This window comes from Seriola lalandi, unplaced genomic scaffold (genome assembly GCF_002814215.2).
Source record: "Seriola lalandi dorsalis isolate HSWRI2012SDOR001 ecotype SW California unplaced genomic scaffold, Sedor1 jcf7180002054561, whole genome shotgun sequence".
Lineage (NCBI taxonomy): Eukaryota > Metazoa > Chordata > Actinopteri > Carangiformes > Carangidae > Seriola > Seriola lalandi.
In genome coordinates, this window is record NW_019525114.1 from 726,681 (window position 1) to 752,169 (window position 25,489).

The window sequence follows — 25,489 nt, forward strand, 5'->3', positions numbered from 1 at the left end:
TAGTTGTTAGAAATGAAACCATCATTGATGTCTCTTTATTCCTGTTTTGGCCTGTGTTCCATCACAGTGTGTTTGATGAGCAAATATTAGGTTTTGTTGGCATAACACTCAAGGTTAACATCTGGTTTACCGTAATTTGTAATGTATCAACTCAAACAGGGGGTGGGAGGCTGAGGCATAAAATAATTGGTCAGTGATATCAATATAAAACAGACCAGACAGAGGCAGAGAGGCATCAGAGCCATGATGAAGACTTTGTGTATTGCTGTTGTTGTGCTGAGTATCACCTCAGTGTGCCAGGCTGCATCGCTGGCCTGTGAGCAGCTGCTGAAGCCAGTGGACAAAGATCCAGATGTAAGTCTCCCACCACATTCATAAATAACAATGTATTTTTGTGGCAGCATTATCAGACTAAATTAAATTGAACCTAATTAATCTATTTGTGTTACACTTCTCTTTCCTGGAATGTGTTGTGAGCAAAACAATTCACATTGAAGGTTTCAGATTATTGCCAAACATTGAAGTCAAAATACATAAATTCCCTTCTTCTGTTCTTTCAGATTTCTGGGCGATGGTACCTTATAGCCATGTCCTCAAATACCTGTTTTTTTCAAGGATTTATGAATGCTTTTTTATGGCCCAGTTTTGCTGTTGACATTACCGCAACTGATACATCAAACATCTATAACGCCACCCTTAGGTTTGGAATGTAAGAAATCTTTTTACTGGCATGAATCTTTAAAAGTAAGATGCTTTATAGAGTCAGTGCATTTGTGCATCATACATCACCATGCCCTGTGTAGCTGTTAAATCAGTCAAGTTCTGTCTGTTAATTTTTTAATAAATCCTTGGCAGGTTGGGAATTTGTGACGATACTTCTTCATTATTGTATGGGAATGGCACTATATTTGACACAGGTAAGATTTTTTTTTAATATACTGTGTGCACCGATGTTTAATGTTGTTGCTTTAGACATTTTGAACAATGCTGACATTATGCTAAAACTGGGATACATTTAAGATTTGTTATAGGCTTTGAAATCATTTGTAGTATAAAGTGTTGTATTTTCTACATTTTAATGCAGATGAATTGTTAATTTCATTATGACATTATACTTGTAATGTAAAACATTTAATGTATTATTTTCATCCGCATTCTTTTGATGTTTCCAATAGATGACTCCAAGGAAGATCTATTAGCGCTTCTGCAAAGTGGGTGTCCTGACTGTCTTGTTATGAAGGGTGGTGATGACTATTCTATTCTTCTACTTATGAGTAAGGACAAAATTGGCTGCACTTAGGCACAGCAGTGCTTTGAACTAAATGCTAAAGACAGCTTGACAACATGCTCACAATAACAATGCTAACATGCTGGTGTTAAGCAGGTATACTGTCCTGTTTACTGTGTTCTTCCAGAGTCAGCTGGGCCTAAAAATCTTTCAGTTAATCCAGATTTAGTCTCAAGGCTCTCGTGCTTCCAGTTTAATATGTCTATTGAGTGAACCCATCTGTGTCCTCACCATCTTAGTTTGATGTGTCAGCATGCCAACATTTGGTCATTACACCGGGGCTGATGGGAATGTGATAGTTTTGCAGGTATATAGTCATAAACCAAAGATCTAGACAACTTGATAGCACTACATGAAAAGTTAAACCTACATTAACTGATGTTTTTGGCCACTTGGGGGCAGTGGAAACAAGTTGTGAACACAGCACTCATCAACTTTCAAGTGGATATAGCAAAGTAAAGTTGTGGGCCAGAAAGAAAAACAATGAACAGAAACGCACGCTAAAGCTCTGTCAGGCCAAGGGGAATGGCAGGTTGAGGGTTCATCACTGACCCGATCACATTATAACACTGTTTTCACATTGTCATTTGATACATTGTTAAGGTAAAATATTAGTTATAGCCACTATAAGAGATAACCAAAATCAGTACAATTCATCCAGAGAAGGACATGAATGTCTGTTCAACATTTCATGGCAAATCATCCAGTAGTTGTTCAGTCTGGACCAAAGTGGTGGACTAACCAAAAGACTCATATTGCCACCCGAGAGCCATGTCACTAACATGACTAAAATTATGTTAACTAATTCTGAGTTGTTAATGTGTATCTACCTCTATCTCTAATATGCATTTAATAGCATATAATATAAATATGTAAAATGTTGTACATGTGCATTAATGTGGGTTAAACTGAATACCTTATACTGCAGACATTTTGAGACAGAATATCATTACAAGGCTTTCATCTCAAATATTGTCACCGGTTTAACAGGTAGGAGAAAGAATGTCACTGCTGCTGAGATGAAAGAGTTTGAGTCACAGACAAATTGCATTGGCGGGTACAAACCGGAGGTCCTCAACACATATAACGGTGAGACATGGAGACTTGTTCATGTACAGTAAGGTGTCCTTACAGTCATATACAGATAGTGAATCTTACCATTTATTCTCAGCAGCGTCAACTTTGGTACACCACAGTGTGCAATATACACTGTGGTGAAATTTATTTTGGGGTTGTTATTAATTGTGATGTCCATTTTTTTTCCCTGCACAGACTTTGAAAAGTGCACACTTGAAGACGACCTTGACCTTGATAATCCAGAAATATGGTCCATGGTTTCCCAAAGACTAAATAAAATGCTGCATCACTGTTTTACAGATGAACTTAATTCTTACTACAGTATTGTCAGGGATTGGGCTCAGAATACCTGGAATAATTTATGGTAAATGCACTAGGGCATGACTATAATAAATATTCCCTCACATCAAAAACTACTAAATCTGTAAAAAACTACTAAATCTGAAAAAGTACAATTGTTTTTTGTTTTAATGAATTAATTTAAAGGTGGTGGGGCAAGTCCATGCAATTGATTCTCAAAACTCAATAGATTATATTTTTCCAGTGTAACGTAATAATGAAATGAGGGTGTTTTTTTTATTTATCTAAAACTTTTATGGCTTTCTTGACAAGTGATTCTATTGATTCTCTTGTGGTTTTGTTTCTCTTGTAAATGACCAGCTGGTAAAACATTACTCGATGTGTAAATTTTTTTTTTAGTAAATTCAATTTTACGGTGTTTGACACCTTTTCCGCATTACTATTAAAGGATAATGTAGAGGCCAATGTGACCCACAGATAATTGAACTCATGTACAATGAATATTTGCTGCTTTGTTAACTTGACATTCGGGGGATAACAATGGGCATTTCCCACTATTTTCTAACATTTTATGCACTAAACAATCTAATAATTATGAAAAAAATGAACTGCCATTGATCATTGGTTGCAGCTTAGTAGTTCTCTAATAAGAGATGATATGATAATATGATTCTGACAGAGGTTTTATAAGTATTGATTTCTTTAAATTAAAGGAATTTGATTTTGAATGTTTGTGATAAACTGCAGGATTGAGTATTCTTTTATGGGTTGAGAAAATGTTTCTACTTCTTAAACTAAATAAACTATTTGAAACCCCTCTTGGATTATCTGGTAAATGCATTGTCGAAAAGCTGAAAAAACAGTGCTGTTTTTCCAAGCTCATGAAAAGTCTTTTTAGAGAGATACATGGTTCTCACAGGACAGCGACGCTAAACTTCTGATGCTTTTATGGAATATGCTACCCAACAGTATATATATTTGATGCACATAAATCCTGCAATAATATTAATCCAAAATATCAGATGTAAGAGTAAAACACTGATGAGACCATTTTACTGCACAATGACTACTTTTCATACTTAAAGCACATTTTGCTGATGAAACTTGGGCTACAAAATTTTGCTTAGGTAAGGTTATGACTGAATGCAGGACTTCTAGTGGAGTGTTTTCACAGTGTGGTATTATTACTCTCACTTAGGGAGGATCTGAATACATCTCCCACTGGTTTCCCACTTTGCCCGGTTGTTTATCCAGCCTTGGGCACCAACCATGGCTTGCATAGCCACTGGATGCCTTGGCTGGGAAGTTATAATTGACCAACTCCTATACTTTGTAAGGTTGGTAATCCAGGCTCGACAGCAGACAGTTTTTTTCCTGACTTTTTAATCAGGATTTGTTTTCTTTTTCTTTTTTCTTTTTTTTTTTCTTTAATTTTTTTGTTTTGTTTTATATATCTTTAAGTGTTCTCATTGCTTTTGAAAACTTAAACTGTCGTTGCAGCAAAAATAACTTAATTAGTAACTAATAAACTGCAGCTGGTTGAGTGACTGACAGCTTTAGCTTATTCTGTGGTTGCCTAGCAACGCCAACTCAGAAGCGTAGAGGGCTGCATTTCTTTGGATGCCACAATTAAAAAATATATAAAATAACGTTTAATTTTAATAATTAAGGAATGCATTTCTCATGTGTTTGCGTGCTCGTGTGGTTTAAAAAAGTGTGTTTACCTTGTCTTTAAAACGGCGCCACAAACGGTGAACAATCGGCTTTAGGACCCAGGTGCGCGGCAGCCAGCAGACACCGGTTGATGAGATGGTCCACTCGGCATTACACATCTGATTACCCGACAAAGAGCAGTTGGTCGCCCAGGTCAGAGTAGTCGGAGGTGAACTTAGCAGGCGTTGAAGGTGGGCTACCATACGAAGAGAAACGAGAGCATTTTTCACTGCCATTGTCCGTCCACGTCAGCCCGCACCGTGGCAAGAAGACCCGTGGCTTGTCTCACCGGCGACAACCATGAGCCAGAGGTTCACCGTCTCCAAGAGCGACGGCGACCGGCGCCCCTCAGACATCCAGGGGGAGGTGAACCAGCTGTTTGAGGGAGACGAACCTACGACCAGCGGCGGGGCGGAGGAAGAAGATGCAGCCGGCACCGAGGTCGTGGTGGTGCTGAAAGGTACGGACACTCACGCCGGCTTCATTCATCCTAACGCTGTTTGTTAGCTATGGGCTATATGCTAGCAGTCCTGATGCTTGACTGCTGTTCAGTGACACCACATTGTCTGTGGACAGATGTGTGTGACTTGAATTTTGAATAGCCTCACAGGGTACGGGTTGTCCAATAACAGGCATTGCAAAGCGCACAAAATTTGCCGTTTCCTTTTATATATATATTTTTTTGTACAATTATTGTATTGTTACAAGTGCATTGTGCAACATATTCGAAGTTACATGCATATGTTGACAAGCAGATGGGGTTATGTTTTGCTTTGTTTTCATATGGTCTGTTAATGTTGAATGACTCAGACATGTTGCTCCTACTGTTGCATCCATTCAAACGCATTTATACTGCACAAGTCATCATTGGTTGCTCTGAAGGGCATTTTATTTCCTTATAACCCCTCAACTGTCAGACAACTGATAGCCTATGTGCTCCTCATCTCTCCATCTGAAAAACCTAACCCTAACCTAACTTGTGACCGGATTCTCAGGCTTTATACACTATTATATTCAAGCAGCCAAGATGTTATACCTAAGCTTTGACATACCACTTGAAACCACTATGTGCACAGGGAAACTACTTGCTTTCCTAGTGCTAAAAAGGAGATATCAATATCAAGTATATTTCAGTATGGTGCCTTGGCTTAGATAAGATCAGATTTTATAAAATGATAGCCCGTAACGTGTGTCATCTGGCTTTTTTTGTGGCTGAGTTTAGTGCGTAGGCCTATTTAATTTCATAAAACACAGGACCAATCCAGTGCCCATCATAAGGAGGGGATTTGATCGGGGAGCGAATAATCAATCAAACCTCTGTATTTTCAGCTCTGCACTTATGTCATGCCAATTTCCTCCAGTAGTCCCAGCCCTATCTCCTGGGAACCAGTGCCATTGTGGTTCAATCCTGTCACCAACTCGCCTGATTGAAATAATCAAGGTCCTTGTCAGTCATTGTCTGAATTGAATGCAGCAGTGCAGTCCAAGTGGTGGCTGAAATTCCCACTGGGCCAGGAATGGAGGCCTTTACTATAACCAGTGATTAGCATTAGGAAAAGTGCAATCATTCAGGGCCAGTCAAGTGCAATAAAGATTTATCTGCAAATTAATCAATACATTTCATTTTGTGCTTAAACTATAAAGGCTGCTTTATTAATGACGTTTCAGCTTTACTGGCCTAGATTCCCATAAACGTCTTTTTATTTCAGCTCTAGATTTGCTGCTGCTTAGTTTCTGTGCTTTGCTCTGAAGTCTACTAAGTACTGTACCCTTAAACTGCCTAGTTAGGCATTCAGTTTAATTCTTTATACACAGGATAAAACTGTGACCAGCATTATTGGATTGACAACAAACACTATAAAACATGTGAGCAGTTGCAACAATGGATGTTTTTAGTTTTAGTTTTTAGTCTGTCTCTGAAGTTACATCACTCCCCTCAGTCCTTACACTTTATGGTATTATACTTGCCCTTCTCACTGGATGTACTACATGTCATCCCCTTGTCCTGACATCATTCGTGCTGCGCTAAGGTTCAGAAGTGCTGACTGATTTCTACTATTAAACCAGCTAGCCGCTTAGGTGAGGAATGAAAGCTTTTAATTACCAGTCCAGCTCTCCCCGTCACTGCTTCGTGTGGATGCAGACAGCCTTTGAGGTTCACAACATGCCACCTTCTCCTTATCCAGGTGAATTAACATATAAATGCCTCTTCAGCATTTCTCCACTCAAATGCCCCAGTGTGTATCAATCATTCCTCTGGACAGGAATATGGCTGCCTGGGTCAGTAGGAACAAATATAACAATTTCTTTGTGTTCCCCTTAAGAGATGGGGAGCACTTTATTGAAGGACTTTCCCTCATACATGCTATGCTCTTGCTGAGCTGCAGCCTTGTGGAGACTGGTGTCTCTGCATCCACTTTGCTGGTTGCCATGGTGATACAGTACATTTTCACGAGTTATCTCGCAAATGGTCTTGCTGTGAGGTGAAAACACTTCAGATCGAGCAGGTACTATTATGAAATCAATCTCTTGCTCGGATCGTGTGATATTTTCTCTCAACTGTTTTTTGTTCTGTGTGCCTTGAAATTGTTGTAATAGAACAAAAAGATGAATCATAGATGAACATCAAATTTGTATACCTAATCAGAAATTTCTTATTGCTTCTGTAAGTTTGATAGAAATACGTACCAGGGCTGCGACTAGCAGTTATTTTCATTATAGATTAAACTATTGATTATTTTCTGTCGGTAAAATGTTAATGACAACGGTGAAAAATGTCCATCAAAATTTCCTTGAGCTGAAGGTGACATATATCCTTGTTTTATGTGACAGTAGTCCAAATCACAAAGATAGTCAGTTTACTATCAAGACAAATAGAAGCAGAAAACTTTCATATTTGAGAAACATTTGCCACCAAAATAGCAATTGTTTGTTGATTGACTAATTGATTAATCTGCTAATCGTTGCAGCTCTAGCTAGTGCACAATAATGGGTCTACCGGTGTAGATAGTGTCAAGCGTTGTTCCATATTGTGTGTGTTTGTTTGTGTGTGTGTGAATTGATTCAGCTGAAACAGAGGGTTTGTGTAAATATAGTTTGCACTTGAAAGCGTGTGTTTGTGTACAGGTCTGAATCTATCAATGTCATTATGCCAATGTTGTCATTTTCCTGCTGCGTAATAATAATTCCAGTGTCTACCAAAGCACCCTTCAGAAATGGTCTTATTTTAGCTGTTGGACAGGAGCAATATCTGAATTCTTCCCCCTTGGCCTGGACCCGTGATTCTGTTTCTATTGATCCAGAGGGAGGTGTGAGCTCAGTCGGCTCAGCCAGCCAGTGTGGTTGATGACTGGCTACAGAAGATCCTCGTCTGGCTGCCAAGCGCCCTCTCCGCCCTTGACCTTGCAGTGGTGTAAAGAGATATATCTTCTCAGTGCAATGGGCTGCAGAGGGGTTCAGGATTGGCTGGATGTTACGTACCAAGCTGTTGGCCAAGTAGGGGAAGCTTTAAAACTTGCATGTCATTCAGAGACCTCACATTTTTTAAAATCACGACTGACATGCTGTTTTACAGTGTTGCTTCTAATTCAGAAAAATGGTGTAGCCTTTGACAAACTGCGATGTCCTGCTTTGGAGAGAATTGCAATTGGAACTTGAACCTGACAACAATGATACTTTTTTTTTTGTAAACATTATTGTTATTGAAACAACATTAATTGTTTTTTTAACCACTTGGATTCAGCGAGCTGTGAACACAACATTGACATATTATTTATTTTATTAGTTTATTGGACAAGGACGATTCTTACTAGTCAACAGATCAATGGTAAATGGAAAAGAATTACATAAAGTTAATATGTAACAGAAAGCTGCTGGGTGTGCTTATTCACACGCCCAGCAGACAAAGAGCAACAAACATTAATTTGGAGTCTTGTTTCTGTCCGCCTGATGAATGAAAGTCCAATATTAAGTCCAATATTCTAGCTCTGCTTGGTCTCCATCACCTCCGAGAAATATCTGTCTGCTGCAAAATGCTCCACTAAGTCACTAAGGTAGTTTAGAGTGGGTGCGTCCAAACTTTTTCCCAAGAAAAATATCCGTCTGTCGTGGCTGTAAATGAGGTTTACGCCAAAACAGTCAAGTTTCATGCTGTAAATCCAAAACAGCGAGCTGAAAGAGGCTAAAACATTCTGTAGAGCTGAGGGGAGCTGCAGAGATGAGTGATAATTATCTGTGGATTTGGCTTTCTACAAGGGACACCTTTCACATTACATGTAGTAATTTGATCAATTGTTAGTACAAAAGTCTTGAAAAGAGCAGCTTAAAGACAATAATTAATCTGCTCAAATCCCTTCATCCTGCTCAGTGTAACTGCCTAAACTAAATGCAGTTTTGACACGAGTGAGCAGACCTCTGTATGTCTGAACTATTTTGGGCCAATTTGGGTGGTCTCTTTTTTATAACACAGTCAATTATTTATGCACTCCTCGTACTCGACTCTTGCGGTTTCGGTTTCCTACCAAGCCATGATTGCTGAAACAAGTTCAAAATGTGTCCGTGAGCTTCTGTTTGTATGTACTTGGGGTTTAGTTTTATTGACAGTAACTATTGTATCAGTAGAGCTTAAAACCAAAGATGCAGACATTTGACGTTAATAACCGTAACCCAATTTGTCCTCAGTGTTTTGGTCCATGAGCAGAGAGGCCGACTTGGCTGAGCTTTAATCTGTGTCAGGATGTCCCTTTTCCTTCTAGGCGAATGCAGTCCAGAGGAGAATGACACAGCATAGTGACAACAGCAGCCATAATCACAACAGCAACACAACGTCATAACCTCACAACAGCAGCAAAATCAGATATTTGTGTTTTTTCTCTGAGTTTACCGTCCATCTCCAAACAAGACATTGTATGTGTGTTTTTGTGTGTTGATCAATTTTAAAATGTATTCTGAATCTATACACAGAGCTCACTGTGTGCGTAAAGGAACAAATGGAATTGTAGCATAAGAGGAGTGTGCAATTTCCCCATACACTTCCTTTCAGTCTAATTTAAACAGTGTATTTCTCTTTTTTTCAGCTATTTGCGGTTTCATCTTGTTTTTGGTGGCCTTTGTCCATCAAACAGAGTAGAGTGGAGCAGACGTGGTGTGCATTAGGATGAGGCCGGCAATATTCTGTGTTTTTCTTGTTGTCAACGACAATCAAATAATGTTTCAGTTCATCCCTCTATATTTTCTGACTTTCCCAGCCTGTCTGTGGCTCTCACACCCAAGCCTGAAGAAGTAAATCTTTAAAAACGGATCATAAATATATACTTTCATCTTTAAAAAATAAATAAATATTAAAAAAAAAAAAAAAAAATATATATATATATATATATATATATATATAGAATATAACAGGAGTAATTTGTGAATTTGTTGGGGACAGGATGATGTAGGTGGGACTGACTCAAGATAAACTACAGTGCCCATGTTCATACTGTAGTAATGAAGGAACATGTCTCCCAATGTAACCATCTGGCTCGCTGATGTGTTTTTAATATTTTTGGACCAACAATGGAGCTCTATGGCACAGAGCCGTCAACTGTATCAGGCTGTACAGAGGCAATAGGGGTTACTACGATACATTCTTGGTTTTAGCCTTTTTGTGGAATCACTGATAATAGGAAAAATCAAGAATATCAACAGACTTATATGTATTATTATTATTATTATTATTATTATTATTATTATTATTATTGTTGTTCGCTCAAATTTGACTGGCATTTCATCCAGCAGTAGCTGCCAGGGATTGTGCCTCCATGAGCTGTTGTTTGACCAGATGCAGGATTGTTTGTGTGTTTATTCAGGCATTTCTGCCCCAGTGCAGTAATGAATACCATGTAAATAATAGACAACCTCTTTGATATAGCGGTGCAGTCCGATGGTGAACACAGATATTGAGTCACAAAGGCCTGTTGTGGATGACTCCTATTGTAGGATTAATAGAGTGGGGTGGCTCTTTTAGTCACTCCTGGGAAGAGTGCGGACTCCTGATCAGGGCTGTAATGGAATATTTATCAAGACATTATCTTGTCATGAAAGAGGAAATGTCTTACTTGTATATATTTAACTACACATTACATTTATTTTGTTTCCACAAAAATAGATTAGGTTTGAAATGTGTGACTTTTCCTTGGAACAGCTAAATGCTCTTATCGTTGAAATTTATAGGGGGCTACAAAAATAATTTAATGAGAAGGGACTAAATCACCTCTGCTTGTTGCACCAGTTGCAAATGTCATGTAGCCCAGATCATTTGGCTTCTTCAGAGCTCTGTGGGTTGTCTCGTGTTGTTTGAAATGACACGTATCAAAGTGCTGCTTTTACACTTAATTGACAATATGATATTCAGTCTAATATGAGCCACCTTTGTAACACTGACTCTAGTGATTGTTATTGCAGAGTTAAAGTCCATTTCCATGAAGTGTTTAGGATATTTTGTCTGCCACCTGTTATTGTTTGCATAGAGAAACAAATATACATCTGGGTGCAATAGAATAAGCTCAACGGTTATGTAATTATAGGCTGCTACAAACAAAAAGGTAATCAGTCAACATCTTAGGGTTCAGAGCAGTTTAATGAGATTTGAATTATATTTATATGAAGGTTGCTTCACCTTAAGTAAACCAGGAGAGGTTAAGGATTGCCCTGCTTGAGATTCATGCTGGCATGCTCTTGTCTCGAATCTTTCCCAATGACATTATCAAAGCTGGGCTGGGAATTTGAACATGGGAGCTTGTCACTTACAGGCCTGAATTTTGTAACCTTTAGCGCTTGACTGGCTAAACCATCTCTGCACATCAGAAACAACAAAATGGCAACGCAGAGCTTTGAGGACTGAATGAATACATGCTGTTTTTTTTTTTTTTTTTTTTAAACTTATGTGTGTGTTTGTTTGTGTATTGTATCAGTGGTGGGAGTGGGGAGATATGGAAGCTATTGGTTTGTTTGCAAAACACCTGGTCCCTCTTTTTATCAGGTATCCCAGTTGTAATAGTGTTGTTGGCTAACATCTGTGTCCCAGTTCCACACTGTGTATACATTTATCTAGGTTTTTACTATGTTGTGCATATACACTCACAGATGTCAGCACATACTAAGTTAGCTTAATGTTGATGGACACTACAATGAGGGGCTGCTCAGCTGGAAAAAATTAAAGACATTTTTGAGAGTAGTGAGTGAGAAAAACCAATAATTAAAGCACTAAATACTGTAATTTTAATTTGCTTTATTAGTTTCCAAATATGAAACTGGCAGTACAGTTTGACCATCCATTAGTAGAAAACGTCATCATCATCATATCATTTTCAGTTAGTACAAAACGGTTGATTGCCTTGGTTTCTTTTTCCAGTTACTGCCAGAACAATATGTAAAGTCTTTATTGTTTACATTAGTGTGGACCTGGGAGACATCTTTAACCTTCCACTTACCTTTCTCTGTCTTTTTGCCCATCTGTCCTGCTCCTGCAGTAATGGCATTAAATAGCTGAAATTTTCTCCCTCAGAAGAGCCATCGATTTGTAATCTAGCCAGCCATTAAATGCCATAGCTTCTCCGCCATCACTCACCCTGTTATTCCTTTTTCTGTCAAAGGGCAAACCATCAATAGAGTTTGGATCAATACAGCTCATACGCCATTACCTATGTATGTCCAGTCCCTATCTAATTTTCAAAAGAGCTGTTTAAATTGAATCAAATGATCAGAGGCTTCTTCGGGGTGGGACACTGTGTGGTTTGACAGAGAGGTGTGGTGACATTGAGCAGACAGCAGAGGGCAGCCTATGTAATGTTTTAATGGGCGACACACAGGACTGATGCTCTGTGCGGGGCTGCTGAGTGCTCGAGGTATCTTAGCCAAAACTTAAATCTAGAAAAATTAAATATGAATATGTTAAATATATGTAGTTTTAACTGTGGCTTCGTGCATGTACAAAATGTGTTAAAGAAAATATGAATTGGAGGGGTGCATGTGAGAAAGGAAATGCTCTGCAGTGACCAAGACGTGTGCGTTTCTCTGCTGAGACAACAGGGGGCAGTTGTGTCCTTTCTCTTAATCAAGACTGCCAGCATCTATGTATATTCCCTTGAGTATCATGTGGTAGAAAAACCTGATATGAGATGAGGGATCAGTAACCCAGTGAATTACACAACAGTCTGTGTTTTGTGTGTGATGGAAGGTGTGTGTTCAGTGTATGGCAAGTGAAGAGAAAGTGTGGGTGGGTGTGTTCTTGTGTGTGAGGATGGGAGAAGAAGACGTAAGAGAGAGGGAGAAGACAGGGGAGAGAGAAGAAGGTAGCAACACAAGAGGGGGAGTAAACCTCCCTTAGCCTAGAAATCGTCGTGCCATTATGTAACTCTGTCTGCAAACAGGGGGAGGTGTGTGTGTGCGCGTGCGTGTGTGTGTGTGTGTGTGTGTGTTGGGATTGGGACCAACTGATAGAAAGTGACAAAATCCTCCTCACATGCAGGCAAGCTGCAGGGCAGACCTCAGTGACACTAACACGGGACGAACGGGGGAGAGCAGAGGAGAAGAAACATCAGTGGGGAGAGGTAGAACATTTTCCTCTACCACGCAACTCTGACTATGACACATCCATCACAGGTCCACACACAGATCAAGCCAGCGCGGCTCACTCTGTGACACACGGGCTGGTCTGCAACCTTTACACTCGTTTCTGTTTTCTCACATAGTCACCAACATTAATATCCCACTCGATTCAGCACGTCGGGCTCTTTTAGAACATCCTGTAAGAAATGGCCACAAATGATGAATAGACCAAAAGATGAATTGAGAAAATAATCAGAATGAAAATATTTTTAGTTAGCTGCAGCCCTACTGTTTACACAAAATTTACAAAACAATAAGATTTTACCATTAGAGTAAAAATCATGGAATTGAACAGGATGAAATAATAAGTCTCTGTATCTAATTCCTGTGAAGGCAGTCTATCTCAGCTTTCTGTCTTGCCTCCCAGTGGCTTGTCTTTATTGTGCGTTTGATTCTCGCCTTGCATGTGTCACAGACGGCGTATCCTGTTGTTGCAGTTAGTTTCATCATTCTGAATTTATTTATTGGTCCTGTGGGATCCGCCCTCTCTCGGCTCAACACCATCAGGATCTGTGGGCAGCTGAGTCTCCCAGGACTCTTCTGCTCATACTTAACAGCTGAACCCGGGGGTTGTGTAGCAAAGTTTGCTGTAATGTTTCCCACAAAAAAATATGCTTGTATCAACTACATTTCTGGAGATGCAGAATAGAGCAATGACGGGGGACAAGACTTTATTTTAATAGGTCACTATGATCATTTATTAGACATAGGTTGCCAGAATATATTACTGCCTCCAGAATGTAAGAGTTATACACACTGCCATAGTGTGTGTGTGTGTGTGTGTTATTTTGGTCTGATTTGGAGAGCAGCACACGCTCCAGCTACTGAGGCAGTGGAGGCAGAGAGCAGCGGGCCAGAGATGCAGGTCATGGATCCCCATGGGGCTGGGCTGGTATTCGGGAATCATACCAGGCCTTCCTGTCCCTCAGGACTGCTGCACTCTGTTCTCTCTCCCTCTCTGTCTTTCTCTGGCTGGGAAAGGGTTTGAGGCTGAGACTGGTATGGGGGCATAGTTTAGGTTTTGAAAAGGTGAACTGTAAATAAGATATATGATGTAAGAGTTGTGCCACTAGCTAAATGAATTTTAATTATTTGCCCTGAATTTGAATTTTGTGTTGTGAATTTTAATAATGTCTTTTTGGCTGGCTGGCTACCGGGCTGGTTGCCATAGTGCTGCAGCAGGCAAGAGGGAGAAGGACCTCACTGGAGTTGTTCCACAGCCCACTTCTTTCCACAGTCCAAAGGTTCTGTCAGCTCGTTGCGCTCGGTTGGGGGTACATGCTCTCCATCACTATTACCATGCATGTCACTGCACATGTCAAGAGGGTGACTGCAGAGCAGGCCTGGGTCAACCAGGGTTTCTAAATACTTCTCATTGTAAAAAGGAGAGTAAAAGAAGACCTGGGCAATTAAAGGTCCCATATTGTCTATCTATTGTCTAGGTTTCTATATTAATACTGTGAAAGTATCAAAGCGCTCAGTCCAGACATGCACACAGCCTGTATTCAGAAACTGAGCCTTAAAACGAGCCGTCAGGACTTCTGTAACTTTGTGATGTCACAACAAAGCCATGTCCCAAGCACTGCCCACCCGGATCAACCGTCCAGCCTTGCAGGATTTGGTATCTCTGAGTGTTAACCTGAAATCTGCTTTAGTTTTATTTGATCACTCAGAAGACAGTCAACCAATCAGAAGAGAGCCTCAGAGCCTCCCCTCTTCCTCTCTTCTGACTTGTTGCTAGAGCTTCAGAGAGAAGCCTGAGAGAGGAGATGTAAAACTACATAGAGATGGTTTTTGGTTCTTCAAACCACAAATATATCTTCTAATCTCTCTACACACCAACACCCTGTTCCGTTCTCCAAACAGACCAAAGAATTACAGGTTGTTTGTAAATAGTATTTAGAACAGTTCTTGCTATTAGGGTTCTGTTAGTACAGACACCTGCTCTGTTCAGTATCTTCAGCAGTCTTCAACCGGCATGGGCTACAATTCAGTATCCAGTGTTTATTCCCTTTCAGTCAAATTGTCTTGTGATGATTTGATCCAGCTGTTGCTGTTCTGCCAGAAACATGCTGTTTAAACAATGACATGGCATGAAGTGGTATTTTTTGGTATTGTTGGTCCATCACCCAAAATACTGTGTTGTGTCAAACTGCAGTGAGGCGTGTTGATTCACAGTGGGTTCGGCAGTACTGCAAGCAATTTCAGTTAATGATAATATCAAAAATGTTGCTAATTGCGGTGTTGAAAATATAAATGGTAAGTGTCAGTACAGTATTTTTTTTTTTTTTTTTTGCAGTCATTGCAGTAAAATTATGTGACAGCTATATTCACACACTCAACAGAATGTAGCGATGCTTGCTGTGGCACACACACTTTGATACTGAAGAAGTAGGTGGATTGTGTGCATAGTGTGTGCATAGTGTGGTTGCAATAACACTAATGAGCTTAACAGTGCATCTGCTGCTAGTGTTATGCTTCTCCCATTACTTTAATCACTTTAAGTTCTGAGTTTGATTTTTCTTACCTACTCAAGGAAGACATTATTACATTGTAGTTGTTATGGTGGGCTTTTATTTATTCATGTATTCATTTTATTCAAATTATGCTGCACGGACTAGCAACAAAATACACAAAATCACATGGAAAACAACACCAGAGCACATTCAAAACACTCACACTCACTTATGCATGCACACAGATGCATGCATAAACAATGGCTGAAACTGTGGAATTGTACACATGGAATACTTTGCATAAAGTCCAGTAGAATACATTTATATAGATAAATACATTTAGTGGCTGGTATACTGTATGGCTTTATGTTGTAGTTTTGTTAGTCAGTTGTGGTTCTAGCTGTGTGATATGTGTTTGTCAGTGCGGTATTTGTAAAATATCGATAACATTATGTGATGCATGCAGAGCAAGTAACACAACACTGGTCCGTATTCATTTGGTATATTCACATCTTTCCAATGTAAGGTTTATTGCAGTGCATTGTAGTTCTCATCTCAAATGATAAAATACAACAATAGATTTTAAAATGTTGAGCTTTTTTTTTTTTTCTCTCAAAACAAGTTTTTGGCACAAAAAGAACACAAACAAAAGATTCACAATGTCCAATTTGTGAGGGAGATCCTGAGCAGATCTTTAACAGCAGGTCGTAGTTTAGACAGTTACTATTTGTTTCTTGGTATAATTAAACTTTTTATGACCGTTTCATGCCCGAAACCCGAAACTGTCAGTTACTTGTAAAATATTCCAGCATCTATGACGTGTTGTAAACATTGCTTTTATTTTCACATGATGCTTTTCTTAAATTACTTGGTGCAGTGTCTGATGCTGCCTTCAACTGCTCCATAAACATCAACCTCTGAGTTAAAGAGATGTTAATGTGACTTGACATGCATTGTGCTTTTGGATAAAAATAATACTTTTCTTTTAGACTTCAGCAGCACCAAGCTATTTGATTTTGTTGGAATAAACAGACCAGAGCATCACATCATGTGCTGTGATGATAGAAGCTGTTTTTAAATAACTAAAGTAAACATTTGTCAGTTAAAACTTAGATATATTATATCGTGGCAATAGCACCATGTAACGGCAAACTGTGTTGAATGCCAGGCAACAACACAGTAAGATGCATAAATAAAAAAACAACGACGATAATAATTCATCACATTTACTGTTAGCTGTTGGTATGGCTTCCAGCCTCTCCTCCACATAAATGTCATATCTCAGCAACTAAGAAGCTTCTGACTTCCCTGGTGTATTTACCACTTTGCTGGGTTGTTCATGTGTGCTCAGCTTGTGCTGTAATTACGAGATGTCCAAATGCACTTGAAGATGGGCCAGGCTGTCCTCAATGATGCACTCATGCAAGGTAGTGAAAAATGTAATTTCAAGCTTTGGGGTGAACAAAGTTACAGTACAACATAACTAGTTGGATTAATGGTGTTTGGAAAACTGTTTAGAGTCATATGCGAACAGATATCAATATTCCCCTGAAACCTACGACGACTCGACACTGCTCACGTAATGACTTCTTCCTCCAGTCATTTGTCTTGACGCTCAGAAGGCAGCACATATGAAACAATTGAGGACAACTCTGGACGACAGGTAGACTATGATTAGATTCACACAATATAAATTGTTTCCATTACAGTCCATTAATCAAAACATTAATTTGCTACAATTTTGATTATAATAAATAAAATAAACTGTTTACTTCTCAATTGTGACTATTTGCTGTGTGTCATAGTCTTCTATTATAGTAAAGTGAAAACCTTGGACGATGATTTGATGACATTTAAGAAGCTGACCAATACACTTTTGGCAGTGAGCGAAACAACGAAAAATGTTCTTAAAATAGTTGATTGATTTTTATGTTTATAATCATAATGTATGACTCCCACCACAATGACCTATCATCATTTTTGTAATATCTGTGTGGAGGCAAATTGTGACAAGCTTTGTGTCAGATCCTTCTTTTGCCCTGTCGTCTGTCCATCCGTCCATGTCCATTTCTACAAGTGCGCTAAGTTTATTTAGACACATGGCCACCATGCATTTTGGGAATCAGTCCTACAGTTGCTGTAAGAGTGGATTGAGTCATGACAACCCGTTAATCCTCTCCTTTTCTTTCCGTCTCTGGCGTTTGCTCTCTTTCTCACCTTCTCTTTTCACATCTCTGTGACCTTCCCTTTATCTGCCTGCCAAAAGCCCACTGCTTCTGGAGTTGCTTTAACGATGAGTATTTGAGGAAGGCACATTATGATCCTCTCCCTCCGCAGTCATTTGTTTTCCCACCATGTGCTTGTTGTCGGCCAGGTAAACTGCAGACATTACAGCTCTGCCGCGCGGACGATCTGTCTTTACTACATGTCTACCTGACGCGTCGTTAACGCCCGCTCTCAATCATTTTTAAGTATGATTTTCACACGCAGCACTTTTTCACCCGCATCCACATTCCCTCTCTTTTCTAACCAGCACGTCTCTTTCTTTTTCTCTCTCTCCCAGCCTTGTGTTCATTCAGCTCGGGGCCACTTGTCTGGCCCGCCTGTCTGGCCCGCCGAATGGATGGCAAAAACCACCAGTATGCGAATAGGTGTTTGGTTGGCTTGCTTTGTTAATGGTGTGTGTAGAGGATGATGGGTAGAGTGAGAATGTGCAGCCTGCATTTTGTGTGTGTAATCAAAGAGCGTGCAGATGTGTGTCGCTTGTAGCAGCAGGGATCAGGAATGTCTCTGAATAACAAGGTGAATGGAAAAGTGAAATACTGACATCTTGGATTTTAGCCATTACCCAGCCCATCCCTCCCTTCCCACCTCCCGACCCAATTGTCAACAGCGAGAGCTAAAGCTAGATAGATGGCAAATAGGTTTATTGTGCCTCTCTCTCTCTCACACGCGCACGCGCTCTGTCACACTCCAGGTTTGCTTGCATCCTCTCCATTCGTCTATGCGATCCCTCTTGTTCTCTGTCTCTGTCTTCATAACGTCTCTTTTTGCCACTGCCGTTACCCCCTCTCTGTATTTTTGACTCCCTCTCTTTCCTCTCCTCTCTCTTTCTTTCTATCTCTCCCGCCACCCACCCCCTCACTCTTACACCCTCTCTCTCCCCTTGGTTTTGGTGCAATGCAGTGGCTCCACCACCACATTGGAGACACAACAGCCTTGGCAAACAAGGTCTCTCTCTCTCTCTCTCTCTCTCTCTCTCTCTCTCTCTCTCTCTCTCTCTCTCTCTCTTTCTCTCTCTCTCTTCTACTTTCCCTCATTGCCCTCGCTCACACAAGCACAAACGGACACACACACTTTCTACTTTCTATTCTCTTATTTTAGCCCCAATTTCCCATCTCTTTCACTTTCTTACTCTCTCAAGGCTTATCGAGAGCAAGAGACAAAGCCTTGGGAATGAGCTGAACAGTAACCTCAGCCATTTCCATATCAAAAAGCTGCACAAGATTTGAAATAAAAGGCACAAACACAATCCTTTGCCCTCATTCTTGCGAAGAAGTGTTGCAGATTTCCATATGCACACACACCACAGCCTTCACAAGCCCTGTGCTTCTCCAACGGTTGCAAGGCAACCACCACTTCAATTTTCATGATGGATTGCTTTTTGATTTCTGGGGAGTAAAGACATTTCATAGATCTTGGGAAGGAGAAGACTTTGTGGGAGATTCGTTGTTTGTTTGTGTCATCTATCACACCTGAATAGACTACCAGACGAGGCACTGTAGGAGGGGACTGGCATTGTGTCGTAGCATCAGTCCAGCTCAGCCCTCAGTCATTTTAGATCTGCCAGCACTGATTAAAAATATATTTGATGAGAGCTTCTTCTTCAGTATCATGTATTCTCAGCTCGATGTACCAACAAAGTCACGGTGGGATTTCAGTGTTGCACTCGCAGTATAATAATTTATCATCTCTCGACACCTCTGTATTATTTCATATGATTTTCATTAAGGTTTCAATGACCTAACATAAAAGAATAAAAAACCAACTGAAGGACATTTAGATGATACCACAATGGATCTTCATACAGTGTGTGTCTTCCTTAATTTAATAGATTTTTTTCCACAAAATATGGTACAAGTACAATAGATTAGACAAAGAACATAAACAAAAAACATTAATCTGTCACCTACTTTCTGTCTCCACTGTCTCCACTATTTTAAGACTGACTCAACACTTACATAATTGTCTGTAATTTTACCCCATACTCTCTTAGGCTATTTTTCCTCAATGGAAAGACCTGCTAAAGGGATGATTTACATGTGCTTGTTTGTGTGTCTATGATATTCTTCCTAAATATCACATGGAAATTCAGAGTAAAATCTCTGCGTCTGTAGTTCCCTTCTTCTCGATCCTGTTTGTCCTTTTTAATTTTACTCAGCATTACAGAAAATATTTGTTTAATAAGATCACAGCTGGAATTTATGCCGTTGATCAGGCCATATGTGCGGAGATTGTGGTGCTTTTAATGGCAGTGCGGGAAAGATTTGGGGACTGGACTTTGGACGGACATTCAGATTGAGACTGGATCCATGCTAGTTAGATTTATTTCAGGCACCATAATTAGTCTGTATTTAGGCCAATGTTTAATTATCTATATGAGAAGCAGCCAGAACTACATCAAATACTCTAATGATAAGCCCACACTCTCAGAGAGAACGGTTCTGTAAGGGTTAGGGTTCTTCTTTGGTCCACAAACCTCTTCAAAACCATTTTCCTGCTGACAAGGTTCTGGGAAGTTCTCGAGAGGAACAGTAGCAATTCCTGGACCTCATCTCGAGTTAGATAAATTGTCCTTTTACGTGTGTTTTTTGAGCTGTTTTGATGCTACTGTTGTGCTTTCATCTGTGGTGTATGGTGTAAATACAGCATGTGTGGTGAGTTACAAGTTTCAACCAGTGGCTGCGTCAGAGTTTCTCATTGTCCGTCATTTTTACACACAGGGTTGTAAAAATTCATAATCTATTATTACCCGTTATTTTGATTTTGTAATGGTAATGAGACAGTCTCTTTAAAAGCATTTAATTTCCAAAAACAACTTGATCACAATAACATTTCATTTATAGAACAAAGAGAGATTATGTATTTATAAAGGCTTGTAGATAAAAGATGAACAGAGACAGTGACCAGTTAGTTTTTCATGTCATCACCACGTGATGATTTTTAACGCAGTGGGCGGCAGAGGAGATTCTTCAGGCTGAACCTGTGCTCTGCTGCCAGACTGGAGTTACCAGTCTACCACAGGTGGTCTGCATGTGGTTATTGACGGTGTTGCTTTGTGGATTGATGACACTGCAGTAGGTTGCACTTAGTTTCCTAATCTGTCAAAATGACGGACAGCCTTCAGAGTTTTCAGTCATTGTTGAAAAGGTCAGTCAGTGACAGAAAACACTCAGTTAACGAGATCCCTTGTTTCAGCTGGTCCTGGTTTCAATAGCTAATTTAGCAAAGAGCAGGGCTGCGATCTGCTAGCTTTCTTAATAGCTGTCCTAGTTGATCAGTTTTCTTACAGTGTGGGTTTTTTTTGTTTTTGTACCCGTCAGTATGTTGCTGGTTAGTTTTGCCAGGCTATTGTTAACCTACCACCCTACTTGCAACTGAGACCTGTATTTGATTTGCACTGCGGATGTTTGAGAAAACTTTTACTTGTTTATTTGCTTTGGACAAAAGTGTCTGCCAAATGAATGCAGTATTACTCATCATGTAAAACACTTCAACTAAAAAACCCATTTGGGAGGAAAGAGATGTTGTTTTGGAAAATCAAACAACAATTAATTTTTTTACAAATAATGTATTATATTTTATAGAATGATAAAATTGTGTCTCAATAGTCTGAACTTTAGCAGTTTTTGGTAACACTGGCAATTTTAAAATTGTTCTTCTACCATATCTATCTGGACCCCCCCTAATAATAATGCTTATTATTGGGTGCAGACCTGGCTTTATTGTCATAGGTAGAGATAGAAAACCTTGAAGTTAACTTAGTACAAATATCTAATGAGCTTGTTTTCAGCTTTAGTACAGTTCAGTACAAAAACCCAATCTAGTGAAAAATAACTGAAAGTGATTGGTATAACTTTTGAGTTCCTTGCCCTGTTTGTGACATCAATTTCTATGTCTCAAAGATAGACTTTCATTTTTATACAAGGATAAGATAATTCTGTAAACAGCTGGCGAATGTCGTTTTCAGGAAACATAACAGGAGCGAATAGTGAACTTGTTGGGGATTACTCTGCGCTGTGGATTAATACACATTTGGTGCTGTAGTGAGTATTTACAGCAGAAAGACGGTTTCTGTGGGATTGCCTTTTAAAAAAAAAAAAAAAAAACTACAGTGGCTGTATTTGATGAATTAATGGAAAAAAACATGGCACCCTATGTTTTTAATCGTTCTCGGACAACAATGGAGGTCTGTGGCACGGAGGAATAAGCAGCTTTATCAGGCCTCGTCTTCACATGCAGTTCCTGTTAGAAAAATCAATTCATTGTTGGTTTTGTCAATATAAGAAAAATATGGAGTATTACCAACATTGTCCTTTTAAGAAAAGGGCACATAACGTCTATTTTCAAAGTCTAGTCTAGAATCCGTTTGCTTCTCACTTTCTGGAGGCAGTTAGCAGCACGTTAGCCCGTCCCTCACAGAAGCATGCAGGTCTAGATGAGGCAAACCCAGTGTGAAGCATCCGTCGTTATAATCTGAGCTATTTAAGGCTAACACTCCCACTTGTGAAAACCCAAAGCCGAGCCTGTGATTTAGAATTCCATGTATGCGTTACGTAATGCTTTTGTCTTTCATGCTTGAACTCCTCTCCAGGCACAGGCATAGTTTATTAATGAAAGGGATTGCATGATTGGGGGGTGGTTGCCTGTGTGTGTGTGTGTGTGTATTAGCCTGAGTGAACAATAGTATATCTGTATGCCTGTGTGTGCAGCGTGTGTGTGTATTTGCATGAGTGAACAATAGTATATCTGTGAATGTGTGTGTGTGTGTGTGTGTGTATGTGTGAGAGTGAGTGGGGGGAGATGGTGGGGATTCCTGTACACTTGACATGAGGAGCTTGACAACATGGCCACCCAAGACCATGAAAGGTCACGGTTTGTCTTCCCTGGAGATCTGCACAATGCCCTGTCACAGTTTGCACGCATTACCCACTTATGCCAGATGACATACTGTACGTGACATGTTATGTGCACTGACTGAAAGGCCCACAACTTGTAGCAAGTATAGGCACTAATAACCAAGAGTTGTTATTCACTTGATGACAAAGTAGAGTTATGCTGGTGTACACGAAGTGTTGTTGTCTTGTGTCCTCTTGTGAATTATTCAGACACCCTGTCTCGTTGAAGTTGAAAACTCAGTGAGTGAAATCCAAAAGTAAAGTATGACATCACTTGTCTTTCTGGTCTAACAGTAAACAGAGGTTACAGAGTATAAGGTTGTTTTTTTTTTTTTTTGCAGGGTTAAATCATATAAGTCATCTACGTGTTTGTGTCATTTGTGCAAGAATTGGAAAATATAGGGGCATGAATCTTTCTCTCTCAGATAATTTTATACATATATGGTCCAATCCAGTAATATACTGTGATTAAAAGTCCATTTGATTACTATTTTTGAGTAACTTAAAAAAAAGATGTAAAACATTTCCTTATTTATAACTTCAAGCGCAGAGAGAAATGTGCCACCAGTGAATGTATAAAATGTGTACTATGAATTTTGGGGAGTAACAATGAATGTACAGATGAGATTACAAGAAAACTCCACAGGGCACCTTTTTAAGTTTGTGTTTTTTAACGACACTGTCCTTGTAAATGAAGCAGGTCACAGTTTTAGTTTTTTCCTCAACCTAAGAAATCTCATTGCCTTCTTAAATGAGTAGGTGGGAAGTGGTGGAATATTTGAATGTGCACGTTTTGAAGACTGCAAATGTGATGTACAAATTTTTGGGCAACAGCTACAGGCTAGAGTCTGACATTTCTTCAGCCTGCTTGAAGTAGGTATGCGATTGGAGAAAACTAGGTGCACACACTGACAGCACAAACACACGGAGGGACACGCAGAGATTCAGCCCGTAAAATCAGTTTTTGACAGCAACGTTTATTTATTTATTTATTTATTTTTTGATAAATTTCACAAAGAAATTGGATGTTTGCTTGTGAATTGATGCCGCCTTGTCTCTGACTGTTAAATTGGTTTCCTGATCCGTATGTGTTTGTCTTTGCACACCTGAAAATTATCAAGAAAAGAAAGACTTCATTAAATGCGTCAGCTGGGGGGGTAAAACTGTTCCTGACTACAGAGACCAAATTTTGGCTTAAAATCAGATCAAGGCAGAAAAAAAATAATTCTACCCAGGCTTGATCTTCTCGTTACCCATATGGATTTTGTGTGCATTCACTGGCTTGAGTCGAAGCAATGAAAAATGATGTGATTAAAAGATGAATTCAGGACAAAACTCGAAAGGTCACCCATGAGGAAATGGATTATGTGAGCTCTGATCAATGGATCGTTGAAGCTTTAATCGCGTCGAGCAGGTCCAAGTGCTCATCTGCTCCTAACTTCTGGGTCAAATTAATACATGCCCTGTGTGCTTGTCAGCAGCTTATGTTGAAGCTGTCATTCGCTATCTCCGCCCGTCTCTCAGCCCAGAAGTGGGGGCCCGTCTTGGCCAGTGTTGGTTTTAATTGAAATTGATTTTGTCTCCGGTGAAGGAAGCTGCTGTTATAGATAGGCAATGTCGCGTATAGCTGCAAGCAAATCTCCCATTGTGTCCTAATGGTTTTTGAAGCCATACAAGTCTAGAATTGTGCAAAACAATGAATCTGTTGTTAACCTGCTCTTATCACAGAAATGTAGGCTGAAAAATTCACACAAAGATGCACGTTAGAGCACCAAATACATTATTTTTCTATTGTATATTATTCTCATTTCCACTCATTTATATCATTTGTTTCCCTCACTTGCTGTGTAAACCTCTAATGAAGCCATTACTGTCGATTTCACAGTTCTTTCACTCCTCTCTCATTTTATCTCTATCTCTCCACATCCCTCACTCCCTCTTTTTCGTGTGACTATTCACCATCTGTGTAGGTGTGTATCAGTGTGAAATTGCCTGTTTTTTTTGTTTTTTTTCCCCTTAAGTGGGAAAGTAGTGACGAGGCGTTTGAAGTGCATGAAGGCTTGTCCTTCGGTATTAGGCTTACATTGACCAAGTGCAATTGTCCGGGCTGTTTGTGTACACCTCTAATTGAATTGAACCAGACCAATTGAACCTCCAAACGGCTTTCTATTGAGTCAGATGTGCAGGTGAGTGTATTTATCACTTTTCGAGCCCTGCTGAAAAGAACACCGCTTGCTCTTCCTCATACCCAGCATCACGGCCCCCGAGGTGGTTCGACACTGCAAATATCAATGCTCTGGGTGCCACTGCTGGAACTGTGTCCCCATTGATACCTTCCTCCCTGACGCCTCAGCAAGCTCAACACAAAACCGCTCTTTCTTCATGGCTAAAGGTCTCGTCAGCCGTAATCTCCTACACGACCCTGTGCTATGGATTGGACTGCTGAATCCCAATAGTCCGTTTAGCGGTCAAACATTTTGTTTTCTAATTCCTCTAAAAGGCTTTAAAAAAATCCCTGTACAGAGACGTTCACATTTTCTTCAGTTTTTCTCTCCCATTATTCAGGGAAGGAAACCAGCATCAACGTCACAGTGTGCTATTAACGGATGTGCCTAGGATGCCGTGTAGTCAAGGAAACCATTTAAAATAGATATTCTTTTTTTTTTTTTTTGGTTTGTTTTTTACAGAGGAAGGTTTCTGCACTCTAAGTGGGACTGAGTTGAGTGATGCATGTGAAAGCTAAATCTGATAAATGTTGTTGTTTTGATATTTAAAAGCCGAATTCACAAGAGCTCCTGAAGATTTCATTAATGCTTGATGAAACCGTG

The 25,489-nt window shown here is 39.7% G+C and overlaps 2 protein-coding genes across 3 annotated transcripts in view; both read left to right on the forward strand.

Annotated features, from left to right (window-relative positions):
- The first annotated feature begins 194 nt into the window (after nt 1-194).
- Nucleotides 195-3,482, forward strand: LOC147818566 (uncharacterized). The gene is made up of 6 exons (XM_087176572.1): nt 195-354; nt 561-709; nt 856-917; nt 1,176-1,274; nt 2,279-2,377; nt 2,561-3,482. The coding sequence occupies exons 1-6, from the start codon at nt 244-246 to the stop codon at nt 2,731-2,733; spliced, it is 693 nt and encodes a 230-aa protein (XP_087032698.1). The 5' UTR covers nt 195-243; the 3' UTR covers nt 2,734-3,482.
- Nucleotides 3,483-4,422: 940 nt separating this feature from the next.
- The window catches only part of LOC111662324 (solute carrier family 12 member 5-like), a 154,609-nt gene continuing 133,542 nt past the window's right edge, over nt 4,423-25,489 (forward strand). For both annotated transcript variants that reach the window (XM_087176574.1, XM_087176575.1), the window contains exon 1: nt 4,423-4,838. In XM_087176574.1, coding sequence (XP_087032700.1) covers nt 4,679-4,838 — 160 coding nt within the window. In that variant the 5' untranslated portion in view covers nt 4,423-4,678. The remainder of the gene's footprint in view (nt 4,839-25,489) is intronic.

What these genes read in the sequence shown, in the direction of transcription:
- LOC147818566 (XM_087176572.1), top strand. Translation starts at nt 244, where the DNA reads ATGATGAAGACTTTGTGTATTGCTGTTGTTGTGCTGAGTATCACCTCA. An exon ending in GCCACCCTTAGGTTTGGAAT is followed by an intron (nt 710 to 855) that starts GTAAGAAATCTT and finishes AATCCTTGGCAG; the next exon opens with GTTGGGAATTTGTGACGATA. An exon ending in GGTCCTCAACACATATAACG is followed by an intron (nt 2,378 to 2,560) that starts GTGAGACATGGA and finishes TTCCCTGCACAG; the next exon opens with ACTTTGAAAAGTGCACACTT.